We start from the raw sequence: 20,714 nt of genomic DNA, 5'->3' as shown, positions 1-20,714 counted from the left end.
GGCCAATTATTTTTAAGAAACATAAAGACTCAAGAAATTTTGCTCTTTATCTCCCCCTTAACTACCTAAAAGAATTTAGACAGAGGGGCTAGTTCAGGGAGAGCACTAATGCCAGAGATATCTACAAAGACTATGGGCTAGGTGTGGTGAGGAGAGTTCATCAGGCCTGGAGATCAAAGTCCTCTCTGTGTCCCATTGTCTCCCCATGGCATGACAAACATTTGTTTACCAAACATTTGCTTTTCCTGTCTTCCTGTAAATTGTTTTCCTCCCCTTTGAAGTTCCAGAACCTACTCCCTTCTCCTTAGGTCAGGATGCCATATAAACCTCAATTGCCTCACTGTTGGGGAACCTCGTATCCTTGGGGGTTCCTGTACATATGTAAATTAAATTTGATTTTTTCCTGTTAATCTGTCTCATGTCAATTTAATTCTTAGACCAGCCAGAAGAAGTAAGAAAAGGGGGAGGAAAAATTTCTCCCCAACACTGGTTAAGACACAGAAGTAAAGTTCTTGCTTCATGTGTTGGCACTGTCATTCTTGCTTTTTCTTTGTAGTCTTCATGTTTCATAATCAGCTCCTTTTTTTTTTTTTAGCTATCTGGTTGTTTTAAAAGATTAAAAAATAAACTTCTCTGGGCTGGCCCCCTGGCTTAGCAGTTAAGTGTGCGCGCTCCGCCACTGGCGGCCCGGGTGCGGATCCCAGGTGCACACCAATGCACCTCTTGTCCGGCCATGCTGAGGCGGTGTTCCCCATACAGCAACTAGAAGGATGTGCAACTATGACATACAACTATCTACTGGGGCTTTGGGGAGAAAAAGGTGGAAAAAAAAAAAGGAGGAGGTTTGGCAACAGATGTTAGCTCAGTACTGGTCTTCTTCAGCAAAAAGAGGAGGATTGGCATGGATGTTAGCTCAGGGCTGATCTTCCTCACAAAAAAAATAAATAAATAAACTTCTCTATTCTATTAATTTTGTTTTCTTTTCTTTGAAGTATAACCCACAGTCCAAGCATCCAAGTTTTTTTTACTGTTGAGATTCCTGTTGGAAGATACAGGGATGATCAACTTCCTCCAATTATGGGAACTGATTCAGGGAAACATGGTAAGAAATGGACCATTAAAAGTTTTGTAGTTGCTTTCAGATACTTCTCCAATACCTAGCATCCAGGGACACTGCTGGTTTTCTACATGTGGATTGCTGTGAAGATTTCAATGTGTGTGTTACTTTGAAACATAGTTTTGAAGCTACTTCTTTCAGCCTAATAATTATAAAATTGGCATGAATGACCTTTTGGCATTAGATGGTGATTGTCATTGTTGGAGAAGTTATTGAGAATGCTGCAGAAAATATATTATCTCAATATGAAAACATGTAAGGGACAAGCTAATAAATTGAATATAAACATGGGTAATAAAATGTGCATTAAGTCCTGCACAATCCCTTTATCAGAATCTTTTCTTTGATATATATTTATATTTAAAATGAAATGCTTCAACTGAAACTCACATAGTGATGAAATCATTAGTAAATGTAATAATAATGATACATAATTCTCACATTTACCTAGTATGAGAAGATGTTATTTCTTCTTTACCCAGATGGGAAAATTGGGGCTTAGGTTCACTGAGAAAGTTTCCCAAGATGATAAAGGTCATAAGTGACAGATCTGGAATTTGGACATAGGATTGACCGACTTTAGAACCCATTATCTGTCATATATTAATACCAAGCTTCCCAGTCTAGAAGGAACATTAGAAATAATATTTTAAATAATAAATTTGCATTTGACTAAACAGTTATCATTGCATAATTGATGTAACATATTATTGTTTATACTGTTTTATTTATTTTATAAATACTCAAAATTACATTTAGATTTGCATGTTTAAATGTGAAAGACAAGGAAAGACTGAGGAACTGTCTTGGATCAGAGGAGACTAAGGACACATGATAACTAAGTCTTATGCTGGAGTCTTTGTTGGATCCTGAACAGGTAAAGGACATTAGTGGAAAAACTGGTGGAATTTGCATAGAGTGTGGGGTTCACTTATTAATATTGTACCAAAGTTAATTCCTTGGTTGTGACAATTGTACAATGGATATACAAGATACTAACGTTAGGGGAAGCTGAGTGAAGGTTATATAAGAACCCAACAATTTTTGCAACCTTTTTGTAAGTCTAGAATATTTTCCAATAAAAAGTAAAACAACGTGAATTAGAAGTAGTATGTCTTATGTCCTCTGGTGTTCTACTATAGATTTAACTGAAATCCCTTTTTATATTCAATTGTTTACTATTAAATCATATTAATATTTATAAATATTTATTTTCTATTTTACTTGTAAGATAACTAACTTTTGTATCTTTATTGAGTATCAGAGGTTCCACTGGATTTTCAAGTGATTATACATCCTTGAGGTTATTCACAACATTTAAATAAGGCCAAAGCTGCCAATTTTCTAAAAGTCTATGTGAACCTCTATAATTTATTTAGTTCTTCATATAATCATTTAAAATATTACAAGTCTTCTTTCTCTTTAAAATATATTCCTTGTATACGGCTATGATAGTTAAATAAACCAGGGATTATATTGGAATTATTTTATAAAACTATAAATCATATTTATTACATTCTAATTAAACTTTTTTTCTTACTAGAGGAAAACAGCTAACTCAAAGGCTGAGAATTTTCTTGGTAAAACCAAAATCAATCACATTAACAGGTTTTGTGTTTTCAGAGAGAGTTAATATGTGCATATATAATTGATCACTTAAAAAATTTGAAAATTTTCTCAGAAAAAAACAAACTCAATACTCAAGTTATTGCTATGCTGCCAATTTTATAAAAAATCATCCTATAAACGAATACATGGTAAATAAAAGCACAAATTCTACAGTTGGATTGTCTAGTTTGGAATCTTCTGCTATCTCACAATGATGCAAATTTAAACAAGTTACCTAAATTCTCTGCTTTGATTCTTCACCTATAGAATGAGGGTAATAATAACAACTAACTCGTAGGTTTGTTGTAACAATAGAATACATTTGAAGATCTTTGAAAATCTGTTGGTACAGATAATTTAACTCTAAAACTCTAAATTTAACTCTAAATAAATTTAACTCATTTTTTTCTATTTATCACAAGTCGCTACTCAGGAAGCTTGAGATCTTTGTAAGTCTAGATTTACATCCAAATACTCTTATATTGTGGCAATTAAAATTATTGGCTTAATAAGAGAATAAAGATATCATTCTCAAGAAATAAGCAATATTTTTTCTTTAACTTTGCCTACTTACAGACTTGTGTCATCAACAACATTTTTTTTTTTTTAAGAAGATCAGCCCTGAGCTAACATCCATGCTAATCCTCCTCTTTTTGCTGATGAAGACCAGCTCTGAGCTAACATCTATTGCCAGTCCTCCTCCTTTTTTTCCCCCCCAAATCCCCAGTAGATAGTTGTACGTTACAGTTGCACATCCTTCTAGTTGCTGTATGTGGGACGCGGACACAGCATCGCTGGAGAAGCGGTGCGTCGGTGCGCGCCCGGGATCCGAACCGGGGCTGCCAGTAGTGGAGCGCACGCACTTAACCGCTAAGCCACAGGGCTGGCCCTCAACAACATTTTAATATGGTTATGATTTAAATTCTATCAGAACAAACCCAGAGGCTATGAAATCTACTTTGTTATATGTTGCAACTGAGAAATTTAACATTTTATTTTTTCTTTTTTGGTGAGGAAGATTGTTCCTGAGCTAACATCTGTGCCAATCTTCATCTATTTTGTACGTGGGGCACCGCCACAGCATGGCTTGATGAGCAGTGTGTAGGTCCATGCCCAGGATCTGTACCTGCGAGCCCAGGGCTGCTGAAGCAGAGTGCATGAACTTAACCACTACGTCACCAGGCTGGCCCCTACTTACCATTTTTCATTTAAAAAAGCTTAGTCTCATGCTTGAATTCTGGATTAAATTTCAAATTATATACCAATTAACTTTTCAGATATTCTAGGAAGTGAACTATGACGAAGCATCTGAATGCAACATAAATATCTTGGCATGAAAGCACAGCAATGAATAAAACACTCGGGCAGGATAACTGAGATTCAAGTGTGTACATTCCTCCAAGAGCACCTTCGGGAGGCAAGTCCACGTGACTTACCTTCTTCTGAACTGTTGATTGCCAGCCAGGACATTGCAATTAATCCAGCACAGACGACCACCAGAATGGCAAAGAGAACTGCAAACATGACTTCATAGGTGCTGCAAGAATGGTGTCTTGAAGGTACACTTCTTTTTGACACCATTTTTGGCTTTTGAAGGTATGCTAATCTAAGAACTGTGAAAGAATATAGAAATCTGCACCAACAGGAGAGAAAAATCTCTCAAGTTTTCCAAGATTTATAAAGTGACAACGTAGGTCTACCCTAGTCTTCCTAGTCCGTGTAAGTGAGTTGTGTGTGTCCTTTTGGCAGCACCATGTCTTCATACATTAAGTAGCTTTAAAAGGGCAGTTAATCTTTAAGAAGATATTAATGAGTAAAGGAGATGCCTACAGTTGTAAATGTTAATTATCTGAACAGGCCATTTGTTGAAGTGAATGAAATTAAATGCATGTCGTAAACAGAAACGACACTATCATTTAAAAAACTATCAGGAAAAATATGAAATTCATAGTTAGATAAATTAGTCATCAGGCACATGCACTTGATATTTGTAAAGAGTTCCTAACAGAGCAACCTTCTATCCTCTGACTCAGGTCATTATTAAGGCGTTTTTCCTGTTCTATGTAGATGTAGACATTCTAAAAATATCTTTTATGCACTGGTATAAATAAAGCCTCACATATATATTAATATGTACATCTCCCTTTCTCTCCCTCCCCCCCTCTAGTTTTTCACATTGAAACAATCAAAAGTCCACTTAAACAAAAGTCATATGGCTTCTCTTTAAGGCCTCGTGCAGTTATCAGTGCGTGGGAGTAGGTGGCCTGGGAGGATAAAGCATTTGTTTCTATTTTAAGGAAGTGTTCTGGGTGGGGAAGAAGTTGCTTACTTGCCCTGGACTTTATCTTTTTCAACATGCTCATTATAACAAGAGAACAGGTTAAGATAACCACTCTCAGACCTGTAGACCTATGCTTTATGGGAAAATCAAGACAGTTCTCTGATAATTAAAATACAGGTTACCACCAGAACTTCCACATCTTGAATAATAATGAGTCTAGAATTAAAAATTAATGAATAAAACCAATCTGAAGTAAACCAGTTTGCCTCTGGTTCTGGCAGGTAAAACTAGCCAGAAATAAGGAACTTCTAGAGAAGCAGCCCTTAATGCACTGAAATTGTGGCATATTGTATATTAGCTAACATAAGTAATAGCCACTTTTCATTCTTCTAATTTACCCATGAAAGAAGAGAACTGCATGTTGCACTCTGAAACCCTTGCTGATAAAAAGTAAAATATAAGTAAATAAATGTATGTCATGGAATATATTTATATTTTTTATTTGACTGAATTAATATTAATTGTCTTGTTAAACATTTTACAATATACATGAAATGAGGGATACCACTGATGGAATTGGGAGAGGTTCATTTTACTTATATTCTAGGAGATGATTCTAATAATAGGCTAGACCCTCTGATAAAATGGGAGCCTGGAGAGTGACCCTGGAATTGGGGAGCCAAGAAGATGGAAGTACAATTACTATTTTCTTCATTATAGCTGATGCAGGTACAATTGCTTTTCAGAAAATCAAGTAGAACTTTGTTACATTCTTTTAACTTTATTTACGGGGAAGGAGAAGGTAGCAAAATGAGTTTGCACACTCTGCTCCAAGCACAGAGTAATAATATATTAAATATATGATCGAAAGCCGAGTTATATGCTTAGGTTCAGAAATGAAATCAGCATTCATATTCTACATTCTCCTCAAATTATATGTTTTACATATATAATTACATTAATATGTTCAAATAAATGAGTGGAAGAATAGCTTTCTTTTAAAAAGGCAAAAATTTATGAAGGACAGACTGAAATTAAAAAAAAATGTTAATGTGGAAAAGAACGAATCATATGTCTTGAAATTTAAAAAAGCTACTAAAATAAAATGGAACTTGCCCTTTCAGATAACAAAACTCATTACAGAGTTATAATAATAAAAAATGTGTGATTTTGGTCAGGAGTAGAAAAATATCTCAGTGGCATAGAATAAAGTGTCCACAAACAACTTGATTCACATATGGAAACTTCATATATCGAAAAGACAGTGTTTCTAATAATAGACGAGGAAAGGATGGCTATTCGATAAATGATGCTGGCTCAGTTGATTACTCATCTCAGGATAAATAAAATTAAATCCTTATCTTACACTATAAAGAAAAACAAATTCCAGGTGGATTAAATACACATAAAAAGTACAGAAAAAAGTTTGAAGAAAATGTAGAAAAATGTCTTTCTGATGATAGGGTACTGAAGAAGTTCTTTAGAAAGAATTAACAAATAAAAAGACAAACCAGGAAGGAGAACATTGATAAATTTAGCCAATAACGCTAACTTTTAAAAAGCAGGTGATTGAAGACCCAATGATATTAATTTTCATCTTTATTCAATAATCACTAAATTTTAAGAAAATTTACGCATAGAACTTTCTACTTTGAGAAATGCAGAAGTTACAGAAAAGCTCTCAAGTCAAGTCACTGGGTGTCCATAAGAGAGTAAAACATTTATTTAAAACATATACTTAAGATATATGACCATATGAGCTAAAATGATCTAGATGAAGTAGAAACAAATAAATATAACATATTTGAGGTGGTGAATGAAGAGAATACATAGCTCTGGGTAGGTAAGCATCACTAATACTCTTAGTGAAACTTTCAGTGAGGAAATAAAAATCGTGACCATTTCAGTGATGGGAATGACACATTCTGGTTAGGTGAATAATGAAGTAGGAAGAGACTCGAGGATAGCGAGAGATGGAGTAGGCAGAGCCAATGCTGAACTTTTGGAGACTCCTAAGAGAGGGTTATAATTATTTTAGCCTAGAATGAATGAAAGGAGAATAGGACAGCTAAGAAAATGAAGAGTCTGATAAAACGCTTGTTAATGTTATTGAAACAAAAGGACCAGGGTGTTAATAATCTTGGTGCATATCATAATCTATTCCTTTGCTCAACAAATATGTGCTTTTATACTCTGACCGTACTAGGTAGCAGTAGTAATTGCAGAAAGTTTCTAAAGATTAAGGCCATGAGCATTTATAGAAAGCTTCTTTCACTATTCCACACAGTGTGAGAACCCCCCGACAGCATTCACATTTAAATAAGTTCTTGTGACTGGGTTATCAGGCAAATTTCTTGAATAAGTCTCAATTAAAAAAAAAAAAAAAACTAATATAAAGCAGGAAAATCTGTATTACTCATCAAGAATACTTTTGGAGATTCTACAGATGATTTTTCTTTCTGAAAATGTGGGCAAATGCCCCAGTGTAATGTCAATTAACACTTCTCTTACTCCTGTGATTCATCATCCAATGATGACAGAAGCTTATGAAATACACATTTGCTTGCCTTCAAGGCTGGTATATTTCTTTCCTTTGACTTTCCATATAATTTTAACATATTATTCTAATATCTAGTTAGGAAGCCTCTTTATATTTTAGGTATTGCAGGAGGACAGTAATCTTTATACAAATTGAGGACTATTTGATAAACATTTTATTGGGAAAAAAAGAGGAGAGTAGGCCATTAAATATTATTAAATATGTTTAGCAGTGAAGATGCTTAAGTATTAAAATCCCAGAGATTTGCTTACTGGATATTGCTCTTTATTGTTTGGCCATTTGAAGAAAAATTTGGCTGGATGTAAAAATTTGGTGTCATATTGTCTTTCCCCCAGAAGCTTGGAGATTTTCCTCTGCTATTCTCTGGCATTGAGTATTAAACTTGTCCTCTTTTATGACTGTTCCATTCATCTTTTGATTGCACGTTTATCATCATCAACCAGTTGGGGTTTTTTAATGTTTTTAGAAGGACTGTTGTTTTTAGAAGGACTGATGGATTCTGTATTCCCTGAGTTCATTCATATATGAGAAATCTTCCTTTTTCTTTTATACTTGAATGATACTTTGCTAGGGATTAAATGTATGGGTAAATGACAAGTTTATTTTTTTCTTGGAATTCTGAAGATATTTTTCTAATATTGTTTTTCTGACACATAACATATTCATGAAAATGTCTAAAGCTAATCATGTATTTTGCTTTTGTATGTGACGTGTTTTATACCTGCCTGTATGCCTGGAGAATTCTTTTTTCATACTTGAGATTCAATAGAGAATAAATTGGCATTGATTATCCTGGACTGAGTTTTCTTGGAATATGGTGTACTTTTTCCAGTTTCCCCTTCATCTAAAAAATAACATTCCTTTACTAAAGTTTTAAATTGTGTTGTTGTTTAATTTACTAGATATCTTACTGGAGTTGGGGTCTGATTTTCTTTAAGTTAGATTCTCAGTCATTTCTTTATGTCTATATTTTTCTCCTAATTGTTACAATATCTCTAACTCCCTCATACACTTTAATTATATGCAATGTTCAACTGCATTTTCTGTTCTCTGCTGCTTCTAATTTATTGATTGCATGTATAATTGTTACTGAACCAAGTGGACATGCCTCCTCGTGAGTGAAGGGGAGAGAGACTATCCTCTACCCACTCTGGGTCCTTTCTGGCTGAGCTACAAATTAAATTGACTTGAGACCAAATAGCAGGAGAAAATCAAACAAAGCTTTGTAACATGTATACATGGGAGAAACCAGGGAAACTCAGTTTCTTGACAAATGACAGAGGTTTTAGCCTTAAATAGCATATTCAGGTAGACAAAAGAGGATGTTGGGCATGGGGGAGTTAGCTATGGGAGATAACCAGAAAGCACAGTAATCAAGAGTATACAGATTTAAGTCCTCACCTTCCATGCTGATAAAAGTTTCTAGAGATAAGGTCACACCCCCTTCTTCCTGGTACAGAGAGGGAGACACCTTTACAAATGGAGATTTCCTGTATAAACGTAAATGTTTGGCCCTAGCAATGACTCTCCCAGTCTATTGATAAAATAACCAAGGTAAAAAGACATATTTTGAGGTGGCCAATTTTGATCTCCCACAAGAGCTAAATAAGACTCTACACCAGTGAAAGTTGTCTCACAAAGTAAAATGTATTTGTAGCAAACAGGAGGCCATGAGGAATCATTTCCAAAGTCATGGCACCCCAGAACCAAGGGAAACTTTTATTTCACTTGGGGAATGAATATTGAAAAGGGAGAGGTGGATATTCTCTTGCACAGGCTCAGTAGGAGAACATGCTTCCACATACTGAGGCCTAAGCTCCTCGTGGAGAGGTCTTTGCATTAAAGATAAGGCAAAGGTCATGGGCATAGCTCTTGTGGTGAGGCTTGGTCAGTTTCACGATGGCTGGTGGTTACATCTCCCTTGAGTTTCTCACTTGGTCAGGTTCAGGATGGTTGATAGCTACAACTCCTTAACATACAAAAGGAAAAGAAACAACTTGGAAAAACAGTTAATTGCTTCCAAACCCACCTTTGAGTCTCTCGAGGTAACATAATGCTATTGATTATCACCTAGTTGGTGACATAATGCTATAGATTCAGGTTGCAACTGGTTTTCTTAATTATATTTCAATATAAAGATTCTGTGTTTTATTATCCTTTTATTGAGTTCTTTTTGTCTTTAACTCATCTTCCTAATTAACTTATTTTACAATAAATAGTACAGTAGAAAATTTTCCTTTGGTTGAATTTGCTTCTGGAATCATTTTTTTGGCAGTATTTTATACACTGTTCTCTTCCTTTCTCCCTTCTTTCTTTCCTTCCTTCCTACCTTCTGAGATATATTTACATGGCTGCCATGCTATTTCTTTTTATCTGGTTCATGCTTCTCTTAGATAGTCCTGCTTTGGCTCTTTCCCATGGTTTTCCCATAGAGTAAGTGAATTCTCTTTGCATTTGTATGAGCTACATTTTGAGGAATGCATACTGTATGCTTTTTCTTTTCTGTAAAATGAAGGGTTGAGGGAAGTTGCTGAGGGAGGAGGATAAATTCATGTAAGGCTATATACAGCCTTTGTATGATGGCTCATATTCCTTTCTCACTTCTGTAATTTTGTTAAACACCTGTACCTTGTACTAATGTTGGGTTTATTCTCTTTGTGAATGTGCATGGTATGCCACTGGGTTACATACTATTCTCTACAAGTTGATGAGCAGCATTGAGAAATCACAAATCTTTTGGTTTCCTTTCATCTCCACTGAGATCCTTAGCAGTCACTGGTCATTAGGGGTTGCTAGTCCTGAGATATTTTTCTCTTCCTTTTTCCCACACTGCCTGCTCACAATTTGACATGCTTTTCTACAAATTGCAAGGTATTAGTGAAAATTAGAAATTTTGGGGGTTCTTTTTAGAATACTGATGAGGAGAAGAGGGTTTTTAGGTGAATGATAGAAAAGAGCCATGTTGAGCCTATTAATATTCTTGTTATTGGACAAAGTTTATGCCATGAACTTTGCTTTTGTTATTGTTTTGTTTTGTCTTTTTGTTGTTGTTGTTGTTGTTGCTGGTGAGTTTTTGACTAGCTTATAGCTAGTTTATAACCCATTTAATTAGATTCTAGAGAAGGATGTTTTAAGCTTCAACTTCAATTCAGATTTTACGCAAAGGTCCATCCAATGTAATTTCTGACCTAAAAATTATATAAATTTTATTCAGCTGAAACTGTTAGCGAACCAAGTGGGCTTGCCTTCTGGGGATCTAAATAAGACTCTACACCAGTGGAACTTGTCTCACAAAGTAAAGTGTATTTGCAGCAAATAGGAGGCCACAAGGAATCATTTCCAAAGTCATGGCATCCCAGAACAAAAGGAAACTTTTATTTCAGTTGGGGAATGAATATTGAAAAGGGAGAGGTGGATATTCTCTTGCACAGGCTCATTTGGAGAACATGCTTCCACATACTGAGGCCTAAGCTCCTTCTGGAGAGATATTTGCATTAAAAATAAGGCAAAGGTCATGGGCATAGCTCTTGTGGCGAGGCTTGGTCAGTTTCACGATGGCTGGTGGTTACATCTCCCTTGAGTTTCTCACTTGGTCAGTTTCAGGATGGTTGGTAGCTACATCTCCTCAACATACAGAAGGAAAAGAAACAACTTGGAAAAACAGTTAATTGCTTCCAAACTCACCTTTGAGTTTCTCAAGGCACCTAGTCAGTGACAAAACTATCCCTAAAAATTAATTTAGATGTCTTATCAGAGCTTCCTGGCTCTGAAAACATCTGAGTAGACAATATTACTTAGTTCATTTATACACAACATTTTCAGCTGAATACTATTTTACAGAAGGATACATGGCAACTGAAAATGAACAGATTTAATCCTTTCAATTAATAGCAGTCTCTTGCATTGTTTAATAGTCCCATCAAACAGGAGTTGGATTCCTCTATTACTTTTAAGTTTACAGTAAAGAAAGCCCTCAAAGATGTTACATACCAGAATATTCAGTTTAAAATTCCAAAACTGCACTCCTTGAATTGCTAAAGAATGTATTTGCCATTCCAAAAAGGTGGGGTGATGTGGAAAAGCATTAGGCATGTACACAGTAGACCCATCTTTACATAGAGACATTGACCTTATTATGCAACCTTGGGCATTTCACTGAAATTCTTTTTAAGCTTCAGTTTCTCATCTGGTGAACAAAGTTATTGATCTTAAAATCACTTTCATTTCTAAGATTTCATGACTTTATTATATTTATGGTCCTTTCCAAAGGAAAATACGTATATGATTTATGTCTCTTCACATTCAAAAGCCTTTGGTTCCCAGATATCTTTCAGATATTCACCTAAAAATCACCTATGAGAGACAATGTCTTTTGAAACATTTTCTTAAGATCTTTTCCTTCTTATCTCCCTCTGACCTTTCATTCTCATTGTAGCTTCTTTTTATCCTTCTCTTATCTGACTACAGTGAAACCATATTTACTTTCCCTTTGCTAAATGCAAATTCTGCTTCCTGGCTCGTCATCCTTTGTTCCTGCTCCACGTGCAGCCTCTCACCCTGCCGTATGAAAGTCACTCTCACCAAGCATATCTCCCTAATCTACTTTTGTCTGTAAAGTGGATTATGAAACTTTTGAATAAAAGGTATTATACCAGAACATGCTGAACTGCATAGCACTTAACTGTTCCAAAGGAGAGAACTCTATTCATGGCAGTATTCAAAAATAGACCTGTATTTCAGGAGAGAAAAATGAAGTAGGCTGGGAGAGAGAGGTTTTTCCTAGTAGGGGTTACCACACTTTTTATAGCATCTTAGTTGGTTAGGAGGGAGCTCTGAAAAAATATCAGCATGTTCTTCCCTATCAGCTGCTAGTTTAGGTCATTTTCAAAGAAACCCCCTATGTATCCAGAATCCTGACCAATTCACAGCCCCATGACTTTATATTGTTGTGCCAGCCACATCTGCAGCCCAGGCGGGATTTATCTTCTCACCATGTTACTTTTTAACTTTAATCATCTTAGTGCCTGGAGGTCAAAAAAATTTTTGATATTGAAAGAGAGACAGCGCACTTGTCAAATTTTCTCTGCACTCTTTTATGTAATTGCTCTGCTATCATCACCAAAGTGTTATATCAAGCTTTATTTTTTCATAGAATAAGTTTTCCACATCAACTTGGTAAGTTTTCACTGTCTTGTCATTAAAACAGTTCCAGAAAGCTCATTTTCTTTTCTTTCCTTCTAAAAGAACAAAAATAAAACCTAAGAGACCATCTAGTTTAGGAAGCTATAAATTTCCTGGCCTAGCAAATTCCCTCGAAATTTCCAAGTAAAATTTTGTCCTTCATTTTTAGGACTACGTCTTTTTAGATACCATCCAAATAAATATATTGGGTAATATTTTTTACTAGGGAAATGCATAGCTTCTTTATGTGAATATTATTTGCTTCTCATTTATTACTTAGAGTGTCAGTTCCTACGTGAAAGAGGCCAGGTAGGTAGTGTGCTTTTGCTTCAATAATGTTGTACCGTACCCAGAATTATGTGTTTAATGAATGTTTCTAGTAATACTGCTGCTGCTGCTAAAAGTTGGTACTGTTAATATTAAAAATAAAACAATTCACAGTAACCAGGAATGCAGCTTTATTGTTAAGTCATCATTTAAGGACGGTAGAGTCAATGATAGAGTTTGGTGAGGTTGGTTAGATACAGGAATTAGAAAGGATAACAACATGTTAAGTTAAATTCCTTATGTTAGATCCTTGGAGAGGTTGTGTAACAATAAGAGAAATATTATATAAACATAATTGTGGTGGAGGTTATTCTCCCTTTCCTTCGTTTAGTGATGGAACTTCCTGAGTGTCACCTGTGAGCCACCAGCGACAGCCCCTAGTTTTCAGTTTTCTTTCAGTTGAGATGTGGCCATACGACCACAATCAGGACCATGGGATGTGAGAGAAAATATGTGCAACGTCTGGATCATCTCCGTAAGGAATCTTGCTGGAATTGTCTTCTTTCCTCCTAAAGACTATAAAATAAGGGAAAAGTAGCAGTCTTAAAAGCTCTTGTTGGGAATGGCAAAGCTGAGCCATGTGAGCTGGGTCTTCAAATCTGCACTATTATGTGAGAGAGAAACAAACATCTGATTTATTTAATCAACTTATTAGTTCTTTACTTCGCTTTTACAGTAAAACTGACACTATGACTTTTTCTATTTTGTATGTGGGACACTGCCACAGCATGGCTTAATGAGTGGCTTGTAGGTCCGCACTCAGGATCAGAACCCATGAACCCCAGCCTGCGAAATGGAGCATGTGAACTTAACCACTATGCCGTTGTGTGGCTGACACAACGTTATAAAGTCATAGAGTTGTGAATTGGTTAGGATTCTGGATACATAAGGGGTTTCTTTGAAAATGACCTAAACTAGCAGCTGACAGGGAAGAACATGTTGATATTTTTTCAAAGCTCCTTGCTAACCAACTAAGACTTGTAATGAGGAATTTAAATATAATTCATGATGCACTTTAAAAATTTTTTTAAATAATTTCTTTAGAAAGTGCTTGCTTGTTTGAAAAGAGCAATTCTTTAATTATAGTATTTTAGTAACATTTTTCTTTTCCATGAGTAATTACTCCATTGTAGGAATATATTAGTTCTGAACTTAATAGACTGTCACCAAAATGTTAATTAAAAATCAAGTCAATTTGGTTTTTTATTCATTTCTTTTAAAATTTTCCTAATTCTTATAATTTTAAAGTATTTCTATACTATTTAACCTTTAATTTTCCAGAATACTCTAGATTAAAATTCAGATCATCCTAAATATGTTTTGGACAGCGGAAATGTGTGGACTTACTAGTAACATAGGCATTTGCTCGGAGAGCCCAAAGTGCCATCTCCCTTGTGTGCAATGGTCTCTTAAGGACATTGGTTCCCTGTGATTTATCTATATCTTAAACAAAGTGGAGATGATATTGTTTCATTTGTGAAGTTCTAATATTTATTCAAAATGTGAAATCCTTTAATAAATTCACAAACTATTTGCAGCACATTCTAAAATTAGTTTTCCTGTTGCTTGTTTTTGAGTTTAAAACATCCACCTGGTTTTGACTTTCTTTATCTCTTGCTATTGGATGTGATAAACTTGTTCATTCAAGAATATACATGTCATGTCCTGCTAACACCTTAGATGTGTTCATCTACTGCAGATACATTTTCTATGATCTTTATTTTGTTTTAATGAGGTAGTGAGACATTAGTTCTGAAGACAAAGCCTATCTACTCATAACAGATTGATTTGAAATAAACCGTGCTGAATCATCTATTTCTATAAAAGTAACGGTAAAATGGTCATATCAAGTTACATTTTGATTAATTACAAGATTAATATTTATGTGTGAGGTAGCAACTTTAACTGAGTGAATATAGAACAAACTGTAACAGAAAAAAAAATCACATTCGTTGTAACATGTCAGCCAAGTTTTACATAAAAAGTCTCAAAAAATAGTTTTAAGATTTTGGACATGTAAGCTTAATCATCATCTATTTGACACTTTTGCTTTGTGTGCGTGTGTGTGTGTGTGTGTGAAGAAGATTATTCCTGAGCTAACATCTGTGCCAATCTTCCTCCATTTTGTATGTGGGATGCTGCCATAGCATGGGTTGATGAGCAGTGTGTAGGTCCGCGTCCAGGATTCGAACACACGAACCCCAGGCCACTGAAGGAGAGCATGTGAACTTAACCACTACACCTTTGGGTTGGCCCCAACACTTCTGCTTTTAAGTTTTCTTTTACTCTTTTTCATCAAAAACATGTTATTAGAAATTCAATCAAAAAGTCTCTACTTTGTGAGGGTAAGAAAGCAATAATAAACCATTCCAGCATTTTACATAATCCTACTATTGTCTCCCTTATATAAAAAGTTCTACCAGAGCAAATAAGCAGATGTGATCACAGCCAGACTGAGATTTCTGGAGATAAAGAATAAACAGATATGTAGAGAGATCCCAAACTGCAGTTAAGTAAGTAAAATGTACAATTAAAGCATGAAATTAAAATAGCTAATGCATTTCCTTTCAATAGTAGGAGACTACAAAGAAAAAGCTATTTTTTGAAACGTTTTAAGATTCGTACTACATAAGCTAGTATCTATGCTGAACGAGGTTTGGTATGTTCACAATTTAATTAAATTCAAGCTCAATAACCCTGTGATAAAAATAGAGCCTAAACCTCTCGGATGTCTATATCCTCTAGATGTTTCTGATTTAGAAAATAAAATGAACTCTTGGGTGAAATGATCCAAATAGATTGTCAGGAACTAATCTTGCTCAATGTGAATTGATCCATATTGGAAAAATAATTAGGAGAATGCTATCATGAGCAGCTGTATATGTCAGTCAGAACTGCAGTCTACACACATACAAACACACACTCACACATATGGTCACACACACAAGCACATACACACACGCCTACACGTACACAGAATCACATGCACAGTCATACACAGAGAACACACATATATTCACACACACACACATACACACATAACTGGAATATAATTGCCAACAATGCTATATCCATTTCACAAGGAATTTGTCAGAAAAAATTTAAGGATCCTACCTTCCCTTAGCAGAGTTGTTGGGAGAAGTTGAGCTTGCCTAACAATTTAAGAAAAACAGTCACTTTGCATCCTGGTCTCTTTCTTTGGCTAAAAGGTAACTAAATACGTTCCTCATTTGTTCTCTCAGTCATGACCAATTAACACAAAAGAATGATACCTTCTCTCCATCTCTCTCAAACACACTCTCCCCTCTGGTTTTGTTTCATCCACTAATTTCTTTAACACTTGTTACTAGCTGGCAGACAATATCCAAAATAAAGAATCCAAAAGACTCCCTGCTTCTGTGGATTATGCACGAGGGAGTTAAGTTCCTTATTCTGAAAAGTGTCCTGTGGTCTTTTCTGCATCTCTTATCATTTTTATCTGCTACCTCAGAGGCCAACTGGAATGAGAATGTCATTCTGCAGCGAGGGCTTTAGAACTCTAATGATTTTGTAGTTGCATATGGAGAAGTGACAGTGGTCACATTGTTACCTGCTGAGTGGATCCATTTCCAGGTTCTTGGTTCGAAGTGACAAAAGAATTTGTGACTAAACACACAACGAAGAGTTTAAAGCAAGAAGGGATTTATTTGCAAAGCGAAAGTACACTCCAAGAGAGGGAGCAGGCATCCTCTAGGGGAGTGACTACGCCAAGGTTTGGGTGGTTGTTGTGGATTATATGTTTGTTCATTTGTGAGGAGGGGGAAAAGAACCAGGCTTGAAGGGATTCTACCCATCAGCTTGTTGTCTCCTTCTCCACATCGAGAGGGGGAGTTTTTCTCCTCATATGGTCCTTGGTGGAAGTGTCATGGCTTCTATCCCTTGCAAGGGGGGGTTAAAAATGCAATGTAAATTTATGATGATTTCAGTATAACGAGGGTGAGGTCAGGGCACAGCAGGTGGAAGCTAGCTATGTGCGTGTCGGGCTGCAAAACAGGGCGTTGTGGGTGTTGGGGGGGGGGCCCTCCGGGGAGGCTTCTTCCTTTGTGGTTTGTCAGCTTTTCTCTCTTCCCCTGCTCATGGCTGACTCACTACCTGCCTATAACAACATCTTTGTGAGAGTGGAATTATCCACCCGTATACATCAGCTAACTGGGCTACAACCTTAAGCTTGAGTCAACCTTTATGGGCTTGTGGGTTGCTATACATGTGGCCTCTTGCTGATATGGGGCAAGGCACCCCTCCAACCATCTCTCACCCCCACACTCTTGTCCATTCATCTCTTGGATATGATCTATACATCATTTTGCTCCATAATCTACTGATTATAAAATGATGTAGCTGCTACTTAAAGCTGTATTCTTAGTTCATAGAAGAGAATACTCTCATTTAAGTACTTCAAAATAACCTCAACTTGGGGCCCGCCCAGTGGCATAGCTGTTAAATTCACATGCTCCCCTTCAGCAGCCCGGGGTTCACTGGTTCAGATCCCGGCCAGAGACTTACACGCCACTTATCAAAGCTGTGCTGTGGCAGTGTCCCATATAAAGTAGAAGAAGATGGGCATGGATGTTAGGCCAGGGCCCGTCTTCCTCAGCAAAAAGAGGAGGATTGGCAACAGATGTTAGCTCAGGGCTAATCTTCCTCAGAAAACAATAAGTAAATAAGTAACCTTGACCAATCTCTGCCGGCAAACATTGTTGAAACTGTTAACTACCGGGGAAGTGAAATAGGATGACTACGGCCAATTTATTGAGCGTATGCTAAAAGTGCTAGATCTATGCAAAAGCAACAGAATTCACACCATTTGTAATTGTAGAAGATTCTATCACTGAAAAAACATGATTTACAATACCCTGGTGGAAAAATATCCTTCTCTCCTTCATTGACATCAAGCTTGGCCATGACCCTTGCAGTGTTCCTCCCTGTAGGTGAAAAATACGTCCTGCTATGTTATGTAATATTCTTGACTAATGAAATATGAGTAAAAGCAAATCATTTTTTTCCTCTACAATGAGAAAAGCAATCTCCCAGAGTCACAAAATGAAGATTATGTGAAGCAGAGTCAGAGCTGATTGACAACGAGCATGCCACATGGGCAAGAAATGGATGTTCATTGTTGTGTGCCACTGAGACCCAAGAGTCATTTTCCAATGCAGCACAACCTAGCCTATCCTGACTGATATAGTAATATTGGAGGTATGTATATGTAAAATGGGGGGCTCTTCTTACCTCAACACCAGACTATAAGTCAAAAATCTAAAGTTCTCTTCTTGATTTTGTGAATAATGTTACCTTAAACAACTTACTGAGTTCTTCAAGTGTCAATCTCTGCATTTATACAGTGAATGGTTTGGATAAGACAATGTCAGCCATCTTTAACATCGCTGAGTCTATGATTAGAGTAACCCCAAACAGCATCGTTAATGTCACCATTTGTCTAATTTCAGGCTGCTACACAAGATATATAGACTGGGTGGCTAACAAAAAACAGAAATTTATTTCTCATGGTTGTGGAGTCTGAAGTCCAAGATCAGGGTGTCAGTATGATCAAGTTACGGTGAGGGCCCTCTTCCTGGTTGCAGATGGCCACTTTCTCCTTGTGCTCTCACATGGCAGAGGAGGCAAGAGAGCTCTCCGGGGTCTCTTTTCTAAGAGCACGAATCCCACTCATGAGGGCTTTGCCTTATGACCTAATCATCTCTCAAAGGCCCCGCCTCCTCATACCATCACATCACAGGGTTAGGATTTCAACATATGAATTTTGGAGGGACAAACATTCAGTCCTTAGCACCATTACCTAGCTTTGCTGGAATCTCTTTCTCTTCTTTATTTCTTTATTAGGTAGCTGGAGGTACTTTGTGGTTGGATAGAATACAAATTCAATTGAATTTGCTATTTCTATGTGGTTAAAAAAGATCATCCTGGGGCAGGCCCAGTGGTGTAGTGGTTAAGTTCGTGTGTTGCTCTTGGGCAGCCTGAGGTTCGTGGATTTGGATCCCAGGCACGGACCTACACACAGATCGTCAAGCCATGCTGTGGCAGCATCCCATATACAAAGTAGAGGAAGATTGGCACGGATGTTAGCTCAGGGCCAATCTTCTTTACCAAAAAAAAAAAAAAAAAAAGATCTTCAACATTTGAAAGGTATAATAAAAATTCACAGGTTGTGGTGGGGGTCAAATCAATCACTAGCAGTACTTTGCATGTAGTAAAACCTATGTATTAGCTAAAATAATTAGCAATTTGATTTAGTGATATTGTATTCTTAATGACATCATGCTGGATGAAGATGTGTAACATATAACAAGCACACTTGATCTTGCTGCTGTAACAAGTTAGCTTTTGATCTTTGACTTCCTGGTAAGTACAAATAGCATGGCCAGGCTTGGGCAGTGAGAAAGGTACTGCCAGTGGGATTCACCATGTTGCTGTCACTCTGGGTCTTAGTCACATTAGCGACATCACTGCAATGAGTCCCAGCAATATGTAATCAAAGAGTTTCCTGGTGCATGACTTTCTTCCTCTAAGCCCCAAGAAGGGATCTAGAGAGGATTTGAAGAGGTTATGTCTTTCCCATTCAAAGTTTGGCCTCTGAACATCATCCGGAAGCTTGTTAGAAATGCAGAATCGCTCCAGAATTATTTATGGAGAATCTCCATTTCATAAGATCCCTAGGTGACCTCTATGCACATTAAAGTTCTAAAAGCACAGAATTTTCAAAAAGTAAGCTTAGAGAGACACCCAGAAATTATTTTTTGTAACTGTTATTTTAAATATCTGACTTAACACTACACCATTAAACACTATACCACTAATACTGGGAAACATTACATACTAATAAATGCTAATATTGGGAATATTAACACTAATATTAATACTAACAAATACTAATCTTGGGAAACAGCAATAATATGGATTACTGTGACCTGCAATGATAGAAAAAATATGCACTATATTAAATACTTCAAATGGGCTCTCGGTCTTTGCATGGAAGAATCTGGAATCTGATGTTTCAAGACCTTGGTCGCAGTTTTCAGTGCTTTCTCTCCTGATTGTAAGAGGAAGGCACTTTGCAGGGGTTGAGTCCTACCTCCTTAGTTCAAATCTTGACCTCTTGTCACTAACTGTAAACTGTGAATAGTTTTTACTTAATTTTCCTAAATGTAAATTTCCTCATCAATATAATGGGAATAATAATTGTCCAACTGTTAAGAGACAGCCTCAAAAATGTCCTTCTTTGAGACTAGATATTCTTATCCCTGGTCAGGTAACAATTTTTCCTTTCTTAGTGTTCACTAATAAAATTATACCTAGTGGTCTTAATTTAGGCATGCCAGAGGTCGGTATGTTTTTTGTAAGATAACTACACAGTTTTATTAAAGAAAAGTAGATAGCGTGCAATTTCCATGTCTTTGTTTAGAAATCGTACTTTCAGTCTATTGAATGTGCTTCTCCTTAATCTGTTTATAGAATGGTTTGTTCCTTTGTTTAAGCTCTGAGTAGGATTTTTCGGATATAAAATTTTGCCCAGGAAGATAATGGATTAAGTCCCACGTAGACTGTAAGTAGATGTTATCATCTGCTTTAAGTTCAATCTTCAC

General features: G+C 36.4%; 1 protein-coding gene across 2 annotated transcripts in view; it reads right to left on the bottom strand.

Annotated features, from left to right (window-relative positions):
• TMPRSS15 (transmembrane serine protease 15) overlaps window positions 1-4,306 on the bottom strand; it is a 144,628-nt gene extending 140,322 nt beyond the window's left edge. For both annotated transcript variants that reach the window (XM_004429501.2, XM_004429502.2), the window contains exon 1: window positions 4,162-4,306. In XM_004429501.2, the coding sequence (XP_004429558.1) occupies window positions 4,162-4,306 (145 nt within the window). The remainder of the gene's footprint in view (window positions 1-4,161) is intronic.
• Between the last annotated feature and the right edge of the window lie 16,408 nt (window positions 4,307-20,714).

Source organism: Ceratotherium simum, chromosome 27 (assembly GCF_057802395.1).
Source record: "Ceratotherium simum simum isolate JZ-2026a chromosome 27, ASM5780239v1, whole genome shotgun sequence".
Lineage (NCBI taxonomy): Eukaryota > Metazoa > Chordata > Mammalia > Perissodactyla > Rhinocerotidae > Ceratotherium > Ceratotherium simum.
Note: the sequence above shows the minus strand (reverse complement) of the source record. Positions and strands in the feature narration are given on the sequence as shown.